Source organism: Eucyclogobius newberryi, unplaced genomic scaffold, assembly GCF_026437365.1.
Source record: "Eucyclogobius newberryi isolate DKJ021-1_F unplaced genomic scaffold, fEucNew1.0.hap1 SCAF_13, whole genome shotgun sequence".
In the NCBI taxonomy this organism is placed as follows: Eukaryota; Metazoa; Chordata; class Actinopteri; order Gobiiformes; family Gobiidae; genus Eucyclogobius; species Eucyclogobius newberryi.
In genome coordinates, this window is record NW_027315757.1 from 28,678,584 (window position 1) to 28,694,974 (window position 16,391).

Genomic DNA, 16,391 nt, shown 5'->3' on the forward strand with positions numbered 1-16,391 from the left:
TTTATTTTGTCATTTATCTACGCATCATTTTCCCCACATGTCCAAACCAAACTCTCTGACTGCAGCGTTACAAACATCCAAATTGAGCTGTCTGTTTAAAGTAAACAATCAATTCCAGTCAGGGCAAGAATTATTTGGGAGATTGTGTATTATCATCACAAATAACAGTTTTAGTTTTGTGATTGTACAAGATCAACTGGACAAAAGGTTTTGATTGATTGTGGTAAACTAGAATTTCACAGCAGGCTCCATGGCAATCTTTTACTGGTCGTCTTATCGACATGCTGCAGCCACATAATAACTCCACTGTATGATGTATGTGTTTTCTTTACATCTATGTTTATTCTGTCAAGCTGACCCATCTTATCACTGCAGACCATTTGCCTCAGCACATTGGCCTCAAGGTATAAAGTGCAGATTGCGTACTGAGTTATGCAATGCAGCTGATGTCCTCTCTTCCCATTGTCAATGACCAAAAGCCCACCAATAACGCAATGAGAGCTTCATGAAAAATGTGACTATTAAAAGAAATAGAATGTTTTTTGGTTTTGTTTTCTGCTTTAGGAACGTGTATAAACACAATAATGTCATTAAAGAACAGACTAATGAGCAAATTGAGAAACTTTGACTAGTGCCAATGAGAAGACAAGCATTCATAAAAGACAAATTTGAATACACACAAATTATAAAGCACTTTGAGTCCAAATCACTAATTATGATATTTGTGGACAATCCAATCACGTCTCTCAGATGCAGAGGACGTCTCCACTTGATTATCCTTGACTCCTTCAGAATTAAATATATAACTTCTTTAACTCCAGATTTACAGAGAGAAGTGTTAGTGGCTAAATGATTCAGAGGTTGCTCGGTCTTCTGTAGGGCTTGGTATACTTTCCTTGATCAGTTTTTCTTTTTGTATACGTACCTAAATCTGAATCTCATGTAATAATCATTATTTAGAACAGGCATAACAACAGGCAAAACAAAAATGTAATTTCCACCCAAATTTTCTGTTGAAAAAAATAAAATAAAAGTTAAGTGCCACTAACAGTGCCACTGCAACCTTTTCCTGTTCTGTAATGTACCTTTAAACATAAACACAGTCTTAGTTGTCCTTTGTGGGGGGGTTTTCTGACTGGTTAATCCGCCTCTCAATCACACCTAGTGGAGCTCATGAGGGAGATTAGACCCGGTTCCCAAATAAATGTCCCCAACATAGGGAGAATTAATTACAGGAGGAGAGGTCCACGTCCTGGTCTGGCAAGAAGGGGAGAGGACCCCACATCACCCCTTTTATCAAGGCAGAACACAGATGCCCCCATTAGCAGGCCCAGCCCAGGAAACCATCGTTTTTACACAAGTATTAAACAAAATACCACAATATTTCACTGCTATTGTGCTGTGCAACAAATTGGATTTTGTATTGGAATAAACTTCATGTGTGAAACTAATCTCCTGAACTGAGACTAATTAAAACAGAATTAAAGACAAGATCAAATTAAAACATTTGTAGAAGTAATTAATTTGCCACCACAGTAACTAATCTCATGGTGATTAAAGAAATAAAAATAGTGACAGGCATGTTGAGCATCACTATTTACATTTTGAGCATGGTGCCATTAGATTTATAGCCTTTGTTCAACCTTGTGTTCTGTATATCGCTCCTTTGTACGTTTAGAATAAAAATTGTTTTCAGAAGCCTTTGCTGACAGTTTGGATGAGCTGGACAGTCATGACGGGAACACAGTGTCCTAATGACTGCTGACTCCTGCTGATCGAGTCATAGCACAGCCCATCTCCAGGGCTAAATCTTCCCTCTTACTTGTACCAAACCTTAGCAAGAGCATTCAGGGATCCAAAAAGCTATTAAAGTTACCCAAAATGAGAAAAGTAGACCAAGACAGGACTGTTCAATTTGCAACAAGCTAAAGTTTAACAACAATGAGAGGCAAGACGGTGTTTGGTGGTCTATTTTCTTCTTGGAAACCTTGATTACTGCAAACAAATTGAAAATGCAGGTGAATTAGATTTGCATTGAACATTGCTTTGTATTGATGCTCTCGTCTAGTCTGTGCAGACAATAGTGGCTTCTCTGGGCTGAAAATTGGCTGTGCACAGCCTGAGCTCTCGTCTCCTCATTGTTGTGTTGTGTGTGTATTATACACAGTCTTTCATTTGCATCTCCTGCAGCAGAAACAAACTGTGATTAACTTGAGGAAAGTCACAGTGCCAAGGTTCATTTATTATACATTTGTATTTAAAATTAACTCCCAGATTGAAAGTCAGCTAGTTAGCTTTAGTTCAGACAAAATACATAGGTATAACATATTATCCATATATTAATCTGATATGCATCTGGGAGCAATGGGGAAGCTCTTATGCAAAAAACAGACAAGATGCTTCAGAATAACAGAGAGCAAATGGATATAAATAATGTCACAATTATCAAACATGGGCATAATCAAAGATTGTACAAGGTACTTCCTACTGAAAGGAAAAACAAGATGTATTGCTCAGTTTATCAGTAAGGTATTCCACATGAACATTAAAGGAGAGTCAGTTATACATCCAAAAACCCAAAGAGCTGACCATTTCAATCAAATAATATTGTGAACAACAGGAAAGTGTCTTCTATTTTTAAACAATAAAATCACAACAATTAGAGATAAATGAAATGACTCCCACTTTTAGCACTGAGCAAGCCCAAGCTGTAAATCTAGTGTCCCATACAAATGGTTTACCCGTTGGTAAACTCTAGACCTATTTCAAATCTTCCCTTTGTCTCCAAAACCCTGAAAGATTTGTAGTTAAGCAACACTTTGTCGCAACCTACAGCACAATAATTGATTTGACATTTTTTAGTCAGGGTTCAGAGCCCACCACAGCAGTGCTACTGCACTAATTAAAGTCACAAATGATTTGTTATTAGCTGCTGATGATGGATTGGTCTCAATCCTTGTTCTGTTGGACCTTAGTGCAGCGTTTGACACCATCGACCACAACATTCTACTGCAGATGTTAGAATGTGATGTAAGTGTCGGAGGAACAGCCCTCAGCTGGTTTGAATTATTTTTATCTGATAGGTACCAGTTTGTTAATGTAAACCAGAGCTCCTCACCTTGTTCTAAAGTAACATAAGGTGCGCCGCAGGGTTCAGTACTCGGTCCAATTCTGTTTACTCTTTATATGCTGCCGTTAGAAAGCATGGCATTAACTTCCACTGCTATGCAGATGACACACAGCTGTATTTATCAATGAAACCCGATCAGACCAATCAAGTTGACGGACTTAGTGCTTGTGTGAACCCTTAAAAAAATAACTACGCCCTACAGTCTATCTGCAAATGGAAATGCGTCAGTCCTTGACCATCTGCAGCCTTTTCGTCCATGGGAGTAGGATCTTTCCTTCACTGTCGGTCTCCCAAAAGTTTCTACTTTTCTCCAAAGGGTTTCGTAGTTTTTCCTTGCTAAGAAGGAGGGTCGAAGGACAGGGTAAGCTGGGACATTATCAATTTTCTAATTTCTTATAAACATTGTTTAATCGACCCCAGTCGAACAATCGCAGTAAGGTCAGAACTAGATCAGACACCAGCTGGCTCACGGAAGTCAGAATTGGGTCCAATATGGCGGCCCTCGTGGCGGCCCAAATCACTATCTTAAAAGACAATAATTATATGGCGGCCCTCGATACGCTTCAGACACCGGTCTCGGTCGCCGCCATATTGGAATTCTGACTTCCGTGAGGTTTTGAGTGTCTGATCTAGACCTAACCATCGCAATAAAGTCTTCTTTTTCTTCTTCTTCTTCTTCTGCTTCTTTGATGTTTTATGGCGATATGTATCCAAGTGTTACATTACCGCCATCTACTGTAGTTGTACGTCTTAAACTTTATACTTTAGACTTTAGATTTTAGACTTTATTCTTTAGACTTTGGATTGCATTGCAATGTAATTTTCAAGAATTCAAACCTTCTCAAACACTCTTCTTCCTGGCAAATAACTTAATAACAGCTGACAGATAGATCGTCAAGATCAAGAGGACAGTTTGTGCAGCAATACCCCATGTCTGCCCTGTCAGCCTGTGATAGATCTACACTGCAGCAGAGTGCTGTTGGAAATCAAGGCTATTTGAGAGGTCATTTATAAGCACGGATGTGGCTGTGCCTGTTCTATGACAAAACCTAGATTGTTGTGGTTAAAGAATGTTATGCTTATAGTGAAAAACAGTAGTAATTGTTCATTCTCTAGTTCCCAGACTGCTACATTTTTAAATGAGCCGAGAGTTATTAATGTATTTTTGGTCGTACAACCTCTTATGTAGGAATTACACCACTAGTAAGGGTTAGCTGAAATTAATTAACTAAAAGATCTGTGATTAAATTGGCACTAAAATGCAGGGGAAAATGATCAAGGTTCTCCTTTAGATTGTGTTGTTTAGATAGGATGATTGAGAATTTCCTGTCTTTGATTTCTAAATGCAAAGGATCCTGTCAGGAGGTGATTGAGAAGACATTTTTGAATGGGTGTAATGTTTGAGATGCTATCAAATAAGCTTGATGGAAACATAACATTGGAATTAAACACATTACACATTTATTTTCTATCTGATATTTATTTGTTCTCAACTTGTGATGGAAGAGAACAAATTAGTCAAAGAGCTTTTCAAAACATATTACTATTCCGAAGAAAGATAATGGTTTGATTTGGATTTTTTTGGTCAGATTAACACATTTGCTTGTCAGATTTTGAAATTGCCAGACCAATTATGTTAGTTGTATTTATTCATTCACCTTTATTTAACCTCTTTTACAGGGGCAAAGTGAAAGACTTTTAAAAACACAAACAAAAAACAAAGACAAATAAAATACATTTTACATTTAAAAGCACAGACAATTCATAAAAGATTCTCCCTTTTTGTCTTTAAGATAGTTTAAAAACCCGTAAGTGAGACCAGTTCTGCCAATCTCAGGTCCACTTGAAGGGCATATTCAAGCATATTGCAACCGCAGCATGAGAAAACTTCTCTTTCCACAGACAGTCCTGACATGGGGCACTGACAAGCTGTATATATCGAGTGATCACAGGGCATAACCCTCCGCTCTCTGCTCGAGTCAACACGAGTAGGAAGGTTTACATGTGACTTACACTTAGACACTAATATCAACCAATGTGTGCGCCTCCTGCTCCCACTGAAGCCATCCAGCCTTGGAATAGAGTTCAAAGTGGTGGATGAGCCTGTCACAACCTGTTGTGAATCTTAAAGCCCAGTGATACACAGTATCCAGCGATTTCAAACATTTTGCAGTTGCAACTAGCTGCAGACCGGGCTGTACCTCTCAGTTGGTGCTTAGTTTTTTTAAACTAAATTGATCATTTCTCAAACCCACAATCAAAGCAAAACAAATGTTGGAATAAATACTGTTGTGTTTCCTTGGTGAAGGTTTAGCCGGTCTATCATTAACCCACAATGTTTAGCTTGTTTATAGAATGCTATTTGCACAAAGTTAATAAGAATACGGAGAAGTATGCAAAATCTAATCTAATCATATCAATATTGCTTGCAGCCATAACCAGAAGATTTCACCCCCAAATCTATTGTAGTTAATATTTAATATTTATATTCCATTACAGCCTCAGTTTTGTCCAATTACACAGCCGTGGTTGACACCAAAAGCAGCTTCACGTTCCCGCTGGTTCAGTATTAAAGATTCATAGGGAGCGGGCCATGATTTAATGTAACAGGGCTCGTTGCAGCAGCCACAGGCGCCGGAGCGCTCCATCTCTGTCAGCAGTGGCCTGTGTTTGTGTACGGCTGCACACCTCAGCGGTGCATTAACAGCTCACTCTGCTTCTCTCCTTACACAGCCATCTGTCCTCAGCCTGGTGTGGCACAGTGAACGCCGCACAAGGCCAACATGTCAACAAGTCCATTTGATTTTTTGTTTCTTTGATTTTTTTCTTTATAGGTAGAAAAAGTAAATCTAATTCAACCTGCAACTCTCCATTAATTCTTGCTTCTGCTTTGCCTGGAATGTTCCACACTATAGTATTTAACTTGTCTATCGCCATGGAGCCAAGAAAGTGGCACAACCCGGGCAAGCTACTGGTTTGATCTGTGGAGAGTCGACCTTGCTAAAAGTAGGTATTAATGTTTTTTTAAGGTATATTTTGGCAATAAAAACGACTGTAGTTAAATAAACGCAAGATAGAAAAGTTGTGGGACATTCCAGGGAAAGCATTAACATCTCCATGGAGACAAGCAGGCAGCGGCAACTCCACCAGAAAAGTTACAGTCTGTGAGTGATTCTGGAAACAATACAAAAATATAACAACAAAATATAACAGCTGCATTGCTATTTCCAGCACTTATAGACATTATGAAACATGAACACGCTGGTGTAATAATAGAGTCTGTCATCAAGTCTGTCGGTCTGAATAAAGAAGAGGACATATATACACAGGAGACAGGTGACAAAGTCTGATTCCCCTTCAAGATCAACTTTGACATCAGACTAAGAAAGTTGATCCATGCGATTGTCACAAAGATGAAAAGGGACTACGTGATTTTAAGATTGACGATGTCTCACTCTGCGTGGGGGGCAAGAAAGAGTAAGTCGAGGAAAAGCGTCATTCAAAATTGTGAGAAATTAAGACTGTTGCCATAGTGATTATCAATTTACATATGAGATTATATTTTTGAATGGGAAAAACCTCCTCGAAATGTTGCATACAACTGCAAGATAAAACCCATGGATAGATTGCATGGCATGTTTGTAAGAAATATTTTTTTAAAGTCCTGATTTTACATGTTAATGTCATTGAGCCTTTTACAACTGAACTCTGCATATTAACAATAGTAATTTAACCTGCCTCCCAACAGCTTTAAATATTATAGTTCTGTAGTAAATACACAAAACCCACATTTCCAGATTCATTCCTTCATTTACACGAAGCAATATGGACTCACTGTCATCCTATGCTTCGACCGGGGAGTGGAACGTGGGTTGAATTTGGCTGGAAAATTCACAAGTGGGAGATGCACATCCTCAGAGAGATCTGAAAGGAAGAACAAAAGAGAACTAATGAAATATCACGCTCACAGCACTGCACCAAGATCATATTTGTGCCTTTTTACGCACCAAAAACAATAACAACACTGCCTTCCAGTTCAGCATGTCCAAAGCTGTCATCCCAGGCCATGATTGTAGCCTTGATATGGGTCCATTGGGGGTTTAAGAGCTATTTGCTGGATGTCTGGACAGTAGAAGCAGGGGTGAAAACAACACTGCTGACTTTTACACTCATAGCAGGTGTTATGTAGTCAGGTTCACTGATGTCTGTGAGGTGCACGTAGCTGTGAGGTCTGGGTACATCTCATATAAAAACCTGCCTCAGACACATTGGTAACACACACTTTCATGTTACTGCAGTAGATGGATAGATGACATACACATTATACAGGCCTAGACTAGTTTAAGATTTGTGGATTTTCCGTTTGGACATTTCTCATGTAAAGAATATCATACAATCAACAGAGAAAAGTGGCAAATAATATATGCTCCCCATTGTACAATCTGAAAACCACCAATATAGCAGGACAGGGCCTGGTTAGATGGGAGGCCGCCTGAACACCAAGTTCCATTGTGGGGCGCTGGAGGAAATGTCGTTGTGTCCTTAGACAAGACACTTCACTCACATAGCCTAGAAAAAAGTGCTTTGAGTGCCTCGAAGGTGTAAAAGCACTATATAAATACACAATAATAATCATAATAAATCATCATAAATCATAAATCATAATGAATCATAATAATACCCAGTGCATTTTTTCAGTAACACATGATTCAATTAATTGTGACTAATGTTTGGTAAAGGTCACTGTGCAATCATACAAGGGAAATAACATTCAAGTTTATTGCAATTTGATTCTAGTTCCTAACCTGTTTTATTGGCCACTTATTGTATAGTTTTTGGAAGACAAATGAGGGATTAAACCGCCTAAAGACAATTTCAAATGCCTTGTCCAGGAGAAAGAATTGGTCAACCAACCCATCAATTCCTCGTGTGCAGGTCTATAAAGTCTGTAATATTGTCAAAGAAAGCCTTGATATAAACCTCCCCTGGGTTGTGTAATGCTTTGAATAGCCGTGTATAAGTGTAGCGGGGGCCTGGAGGTTTGTGGTGTGTGACAGCTCATTCAGCCACTGGCCCCAGAGAAATGTGATCAGCCACCTGCCTCCCACTGTGAGATTTATCATCTTCGAGCTCCTCATAGCAATTTGTGTTTACCCCTCTGCTGTGGTTCCTCTATTGTGTTTGTGTTTCCACATGCAGAGGTGTAAGTATTAGCAAGTGTGAGAGCCACTTGCTTTGTGTTGAAATAATATGCCGATCAGGAATGATGGATGGGTTTGCTGCACACGGGTTGCGGTTTATACACTGACAGTTAAATGTTTTGTGCAAAAAGTGTGTGAAAGAATGTGGTATTAAATATTTCTGCCAGAAGAAAACAATAGAGCCAACAAGACCCGAATCTGTGCTAAAGTAAACAACTTAAGGGATAAGTTTCCAAGATAAGTTTGCCCTCAGCATTGGAAAAGACTCTTGGATGAGAGTCAAAATGCCTAAAATGTAAAACCTTTACCTTTACTATGGACCATTGAGAGGTCACAGTGACAAGTATAAAAAACATCTTCTGCAGGAGTTTTTGAACAGCTTTTTACACATTTGTTTTCAGTCCAAGTTGGATCTGAGTTTGGATTTCTTTAAGTTTCACTGTTTCAGGAAATATTCTGCAATATTAAATATTCTGTAAGGCAGACAGACTTTGTTGTCAAGGCAGAAACCTCTTATTTTGATGTGCTATGAAAACCCTTAAAAATTGATTTTCAACAGAAATATATAATTATTTTTCCACATTTTGCATTTTCACCAATATAATCGTGTTTAATTAATCTTATGCATGTCACTAAACTCCTTCCTTGGGGATCAAAGATCTTCATCTGTAGCAAACCTCTTCAGTCACACGTAACAGGTCTGAAATGAGCATCTGAGAAAGAGCAGGCTGCAGTCGCATTTTCTCAAACCAATTTTAGATGACGCTGTTAAATCCCATGAATTAACATTTTAATCAAATGGATTTCATGTTGAATTAGTCCAACGTTACTTTAACAGATTCACACAGAGGTGCACGCGGCATATGTCTCGTCTGGCCTTGTTGACCTGACTCCTGGGTTGGTTGCATGCTCATTTTAGACAGGACCATCTGGACAAAGATCACGTAACAATGTTTGGAGCCGTTGTCATTATACCTTGACTATGATGCCCTGTAATTGACAAGGGCTGTTTGAATTGACAAATCGCAGATGCTGTGAGGGGAAAATGGTATCCTACAGAAAGAGTATTGCTACATACAAAACAGCTAAAGTGTAAAGGATGTGTAGGCAATTCATTGTTGTTCACATAATTAATTGTTGTTAATGTCATTTGAGACCTTTTATGGTAGAATCAGGGCATTGTTTAAGAAATCATGACGTTTCTGCTGCCAAGATTGAGCATTTCTACCATGACACTCACTCAATAAGTTATTAAATGTATTTCAAACATTCCAACTTACTCACTCTACAGGTCAAAAACTATTAAAAAGGAACATGTAGCCTACAGTATTTCAGTATCTCATTTTTTTTACAAGAAGCTCGCCAAAAAAGATAGGGAAGAAAATAGTCAATACATTTTAAATTATTTTGCTGAAGAGGAATCAGCCGTAAGTAAAGTAAAAACCTTTGTAAATACAAGCAGGACCGGTCTCTTCTAAGGTGTGACTGAGACGTTTTCCTCCGGTCGATAATGACTGGACCTTTAGTGCTCACCTCTCGTCTAAATGACACTGCAGACAAATCAGTGTTACTCTATAATGTGCTTTAATGACACGCGTCTAATTTATGACCCCCATAAAGAACATTAGAAAAATGCCAAAAGCTTCAGTGTGGCACTCATTCAATAAGCCACATCTGCTGCTGGCTCACACTGTTTGTCAGGGTTGTCTTAATTAGAATTTGAATCTATATTTTAATGCTTTAGACACAAGCCATTAGACAAACTTTGTACAAATGATACCGCTAGTGTTCGGTAAATTAGGGATTAGCTATTCAGTGATTTTATTTTTTGTAAAACTGTAATACATGTGTCCAATTAGGCCGACTAATATAAGCGATAGTGTTAAAATGTCAACGTTGAATAAACTCGTTTTTACATTCACAGTTTGGGGTCTTGCTTGTTAATACTAACGTCCCATGTATTCGATAACCACAGTATTTAAAGAAATCATTCGAAGAAAATTAAAATAGGGTGTGTTAGTTTCAGTGTAGTCATCTCAGTCAGTATTGGACATTCTGGTTGCTTTAAAATACAGAGCTCCACTTCTTACTCCATTCATTCCTTATGGGGAACTAGCGAGTCTTGTTAAAATAAATCAATAATTAATTAACACAGGGGTTACAGCTTTTTCAGACAGCATGTTAAGACCTTTTTCATACAGAACCTGCCAGGACAACCTCCTACACAGACTAGAGGATTAAAAATGAATAACAAATAACCAATAGGATTTAAAATAATTAAGCCTATTAAGAAATATGCATATATTAGAGTATTCACATAATCTTATATAGACTGCTTGTAGTCTATATCATAGAAATGTTCAATTGAATAAAACAAAATTGACTCTCACTTCCTTTACATTCAAACTTTTGCATTAGTTATTTGTTCATTGTTGCCTCTTGTGGTTTGGAATGTGTCACGTTACATTTATAAAGACTTGAAGATATAGTTTTGTTAAAGTATCCTGGATGATATTTGACTGTGCAGGCTTTTGGAGCACTTGACTTTCACTTATAGCACAACTCTTTCAAGAAGCAGCCTTGTCCAGAGTGACACCCACCATGGAAAAAGCCTGCGCAGACACTGCATGTGCCCAAAGAGCAAACAGGACTTAGCCCTGGATTATGTGGATGGAAAGTGACCGCGGGCCCAAGTCTTTATTATTAACAGCGCCGTTACATGTTACAGGTGCGTTTCAAACACCTCATACATAAAATATGACCTCCTTACAATAACGTCTGCCCAATTGGGTTAATTTATATGTTAATGTCGCGTCTGAATGAGCCTCATCTGTATGTATGAGTGCGCGTTATCAGTCCCGATGTGACGCGCTCCTGAAGCACAGCGCGCAACAGCGTCCAGACGCACCGGCGCTCCGCTCCGCGCGCGCACCGGGATCAGCCGCCAGTGACCGGAGCAGTTTGGACACGCGCAGCTTTATGGAAGTACACCGAGGACGAACGTGGCTCGTCGGAGAAGTTGTGCCAAAATTGAACATGAAAATCTAGACTTTGCCTCTGTCCAAATAGTGCGGCGTCTGTGGCGCGTTGGCTCTTAACGCAGGTAAATTGCTTTTTTTTTTAAATAATCCTGCATTTCACAAGTCATTGATTGTGCAGTGTGTGCGTGTTATCCTACAGAAAATACAAAAGACAAAAATAATAGCCATCTTAGGTTATATCCAAACCTGAACCATAAGAACTTGATGAAGAAAATGATTGTGACCTCTTATATTTGAATTTAGGAGCTGCGTATGGTTTAGAACGTGACTACTTGTTGCATGTTTTCTCATGGCTGAATAAAAGGTTGTGTAGGAGAATATGTTACTGTGCATTACATGTTGTTGTTGTTGTTGTTGTTGTTACTAAGGCATAAAGTTTAGCTGACTTTTTCATGAATACTGCTTCTACTGTCTACATTATGTAAGATTTGTTTCCCATTGAGTGTCCAGCTGCTCCATTGTAGGTTACAACATGATTCAAGTCGCACATTTATTCATGATCAGTGTCCAGTGACAGCTTTACAAAGTAGCACCCTAAAGCATTTTGTTTTATTGACATGTGTCTGCTAATCATCGCCAAACTACTCAAGCCCCCCACACACCTGGTGCCTGATAGATCATCCAATAAGAATATTAGCGGGACACATGCAGTTTTTTAACCTCAAAGAGACATTTAGCTGTTATTGGGCGCAGTGATTTCCCTGGGCAGCTGTGAAGAACCAATAACATGTGGGAGGTTAGCCTGAAGTAAAACTATCAAACACCCTTTTCCCACTCATCATTGCTGTGACATTTGCCATAAGAAAGGCGCTTAAAGGACTGATATCGCACTGGATCAATATGTCTTAATGAAAGAAAGTGCTGAAATACAATATGTGATGTATGGCTGAAGTGCCATTTTCTTCCAAAGTAGCAAAATGAAATTAAATCGATATAGAAAAAATCATTCAAAGTCCATCATTATTAGATAGTCAGCAATGTGTAAATTAAGGCTGGAGTTCATTCGTGTCGTGTCTGAAAATGGACATCTGCATTTGCTCAAACAGAAGCATTTTATTACAGTGCCATTATCATAATGGCATTGCCTCTTTCTGACTCTAGATTGCATCTTTTATTAATGAAGACAAGAGTTGGTCTCTTGTCAGCCCTGCAATGAAATGTCCAATATCCACGGCAACTGCTTCTGGTGTGGCGCAGACACCTCTTCATGTCTTTTAGATATCTATATAAAGTCTGTTTTATCCACATTACTGTCCAAACTCTACTGCGGTCATGGTATAGTCCCATTTACGCTTTTGTTCCGACCTAAAACAGTCCTGTTAATCCCCATTCACACCAGGGAACTTTCCTTGCATTCCGCCAGATCCGGAACATATGTGAATAAAACCAAAACTGATTTCCCTTCATTTTTGATCTGGCCATTTTCCTGGTAAATTGCCAGGATTAATACAGGGAATGACGTGTGTAAATAAGGCCAGAAAATTGCCAGTACCATTGCTTGTTTCTTAGGTAACGAGCTTTGTATCCATGGTTACACTGTACAGTTAAGTTAACCCATTTTCCTTCAATTTAAATGATGCGGCACATTGTTACGGTGATAGGGACAAATGTGAGGTGTGAACAGAGCAAACCTGGCAAAGTTCTGGGACTGAAACATGTGTGAACGGGGGTCAGATCTGAGTGTTCTGGCAAGTTACAAATGGAAATTTACTAATGATGTGTGAATGGGGTTTGACAGTACTATAGTGGTTGCCTGGGAAATCTAATTATATCTCTAAAGAATTGAAGAAGTGTATATTTTGGATCCTAGGTTAGTGGTATTGTATAGTGAAATTTGGAAAGCCAATTTTCTTCCCAGGTGGTACTTTGACTCAAAAGCGAGTAATAACCAGAAAAAGATGAATACATTGTGTAAAAGTCAGATTTAATTATTTTTTATTAGGGTTTTGTTTGAGCTTTTGCAGCAAATTTAGATACTGTAATTACTTAAACCTCATCTAAATGTGTAGAATATTATCATACGAGAAACAATCACAACACAACACAGCGATTGCACTTCCAACTATATTTCTGTTTTTTAGGACAGCTCCAAAAAATCTCAGCTCTGACAGTGATTTTGTGTCCTCGGCAGGTCTCGAGCAGAGCAGATGGTACATCACTACCAGGCAGAACCACGCTGAGGTGCCATGGCCTCCTGGATCTTCCCCTCTGCTCCTCCAAATCTCTCCGAGCACTTTATGTATGACAGTTTTCTGCAAAATGAATCCAACTCCAACTTGGGGAACAACACAGACTATGGCTTCAACCGGACCAGCACCGTCATCATCACATGCCTGTACTTCCTGGTCTGCACTGTTGGACTTTGTGGAAACGCACTGGTGATATACGTCATCCTACGCTACGCCAAAATGAAGACCGTGACCAACATATACATTCTCAATCTTGCTGTTGCTGATGTTCTGTTCATGCTGGGTTTACCGTTCATAGCCATCCAACTGGCACTTGTCCACTGGCCTTTCGGTCCCGTCCTGTGCCGCGTTGTGATGACGGTGGACTCTTTAAACCAGTTCACTTCAATCTTCTGCCTTATGGTCATGAGCATTGACCGCTACTTGGCGGTGGTGCATCCCATCAAGTCCACAAAATGGAGGAAACCGCGCATGGCCAAGACTATCAACTTAGCAGTGTGGGGCGTTTCGCTGATGGTCAACATACCCATTGTCATCTATAGTGGGATTATCACAAAGCATGATGGGTGTTTTTGCACTATTGTTTGGCCCGAGCCCCAGGAAGTGTATTACACAGCTTTTATGTTCTACACTTTTGTCCTGGGGTTTTTCCTGCCTCTGCTGGTGATCTGTTTGTGCTACCTGTTCATCATTATCAAAGTCAAATCTTCAGGAATCCGTGTTGGATCTTCGAAGAGGAAGAAATCGGAGAGGAAAGTCACCCGGATGGTGTCGATCGTAGTGGCCGTGTTTGTCTTCTGCTGGCTGCCGTTCTACGTCTTCAATGTGACTTCGGTGACGGGCACCCTCTCCACCACGCCCATCCTGAGGTCCACCTTCGCTTTTGTGGTCGTCCTGGGATACGCCAACAGCTGCGCCAACCCCATACTCTACGCCTTTCTGTCAGAGAACTTCAAAAAGAGTTTCCAGAATGTTTTGTGCTTGAAGAAAGCTGGGGGGCTGGATGAGGCGGAGCACAGTGATAGCAGACAGGATAAGTCTCGCATGATCAACGACCCCACGGAGACGCAGAGCACACAATTCAATGGAAATCTGCAAACCAGCATCTAACGGCTGCCTTTTTTTTTTTAAATTGTGCTTGTATAGATGTGTTACCGTCGTTACTGAGAACAAACTCTGCCTGCTGTTCTTCTTGGTTTAAAAAAAAATGGTCAAACTTTTTGTAAATATCAGTTTTGTTGGACAAATTGATGCATTTCCTTTTCAAATAAATCAAAATCTGATACTGTGTAGAATCTGTCATCGAAAGGTTTGCCTCCCTCAAAACTATTTCCTTCCAAGACAGACACAGCAACTCGTCTGCAGCGGTTTGCATATAGACTTGTATAATGTATTCATTTGAAATAGAGTTTACATTGAATGTCTTTGATGCTTAACACAGAAAGTATTGTACTGGATTGTGTTTAAATTGTATTTCCTACTCTTAAAATTGCCATGGTTTTGTGGACCTTGTCCCAGCATTTTGAGGTACAGTAGACTGTTTGTCACCATTAAATTATAAAATATTTTGGTGGTTTCATTTGAATGTGTATGACACTTGGGCACAAATCTGGGCCCATTCAACCGTTAGTGGCTAAAATGGCATTGTTTCAAAGCCATAAATCTTACTTGTAAATAAGTAATGATCTAGTGGGCTACTGATTTCTGTGTAAAAGGATTGGGCAATTCATTACCCGCAAAATGTAAATTACCGTGTCTGGTCAATAGCAGAATGTATAGCTGTTTGGTGTGTGACCACAGGTGTCTTTTACTGATGAACAAATACAGGTAGTCTTTAACCAAAGTGCTGCTAAACTGTAGAAAATACATCAATATAATATATTTTTAATGTCAAATAATCATATGTGTGTGTTTGTGTCCATGAGCAAGTCCAGTGAGTGTATTAATACAACATAACAGGGTTATGCCGACTGCTGCATATCTGCTGAATCTTGTAAGACTTGAGCCGCTATGGCTCACTGGCTGCACTTGTAATTCTCCTCTGCTGCCACTCATCCTCAAGTCTGTGCAAATCTGGAGTACTATCTAGGAAGGCAGCAACCGCTCTGCATGTCAGTGAGATAAGAATTTGAGAAGGGCTAGAACACTCAAAAGAACACAATGTCTTTTTTTCTAGTGGAAGGTCTGCCACCTGCCTTGGAGATCTTTTTGCCTGGAATGTTCCATGAAGGATTTAGCTTTACCACCGCCACTGTCACCACTAGTCCAAGTTACAGGTCAGATCTGCGGAGAGGCAAAAACGCCCAGTAAATGTATGTTTTTCAAGCTACCTTTTACCAATAAAAACACAAGGAAATCATGCTAGATAAATAAGTCTGATGCCACTTCCAGACAAATCAATAACATCTCTGTGCAGACAAACAGGTGGGAGACCCCCTACCAGAAGTGTTACATAGTGCACCTTTAACTTATGAGACTTATGTGTTTATAATTAATTCAATTATGCATAGAGTAGATGCATTTTTTTGCATGCTATTTTCAGACTTGAAGTATGTAGCTACAGACATTTTGTGATCATTCTCACATCATTCTCACAATTTACTGAACACATTAGCGTCAAAGTCACTTGATTAACATAAATATGGTTTCTACTTTACTTTATACATGATAGAACTGAAAGTAACAGTCCACTGCCTTTCCTGTATTGTGAATATTGTATTTGTATGATCATGTATTACAGTAGCAGGACAATACCACAAATTTCCTCTACCATTAACTGTTACCCACATTTATACTGAATACTATTTTCAAAATTGTACTTTCTGTGGAG

At 39.3% G+C, this 16,391-nt stretch overlaps 1 protein-coding gene across 1 annotated transcript; it reads left to right on the top strand.

Moving 5' to 3' along the window:
• Positions 1-11,268: 11,268 nt before the first annotated feature.
• LOC140358446 (somatostatin receptor type 2-like) lies at positions 11,269-14,759 on the top strand. The gene is made up of 2 exons (XM_072443288.1): positions 11,269-11,434; positions 13,504-14,759. Exon 2 carries the CDS (start codon positions 13,559-13,561, stop codon positions 14,669-14,671), a length of 1,113 nt encoding a protein of 370 aa, XP_072299389.1. The 5' UTR covers positions 11,269-11,434; positions 13,504-13,558; the 3' UTR covers positions 14,672-14,759.
• The last annotated feature ends 1,632 nt before the right edge of the window (positions 14,760-16,391 follow it).

Bases quoted from the DNA above. Each gene is read 5' to 3' on its own strand.
- LOC140358446 (XM_072443288.1), top strand. From the start codon at position 13,559: ATGGCCTCCTGGATCTTCCCCTCTGCTCCTCCAAATCTCTCCGAGCAC.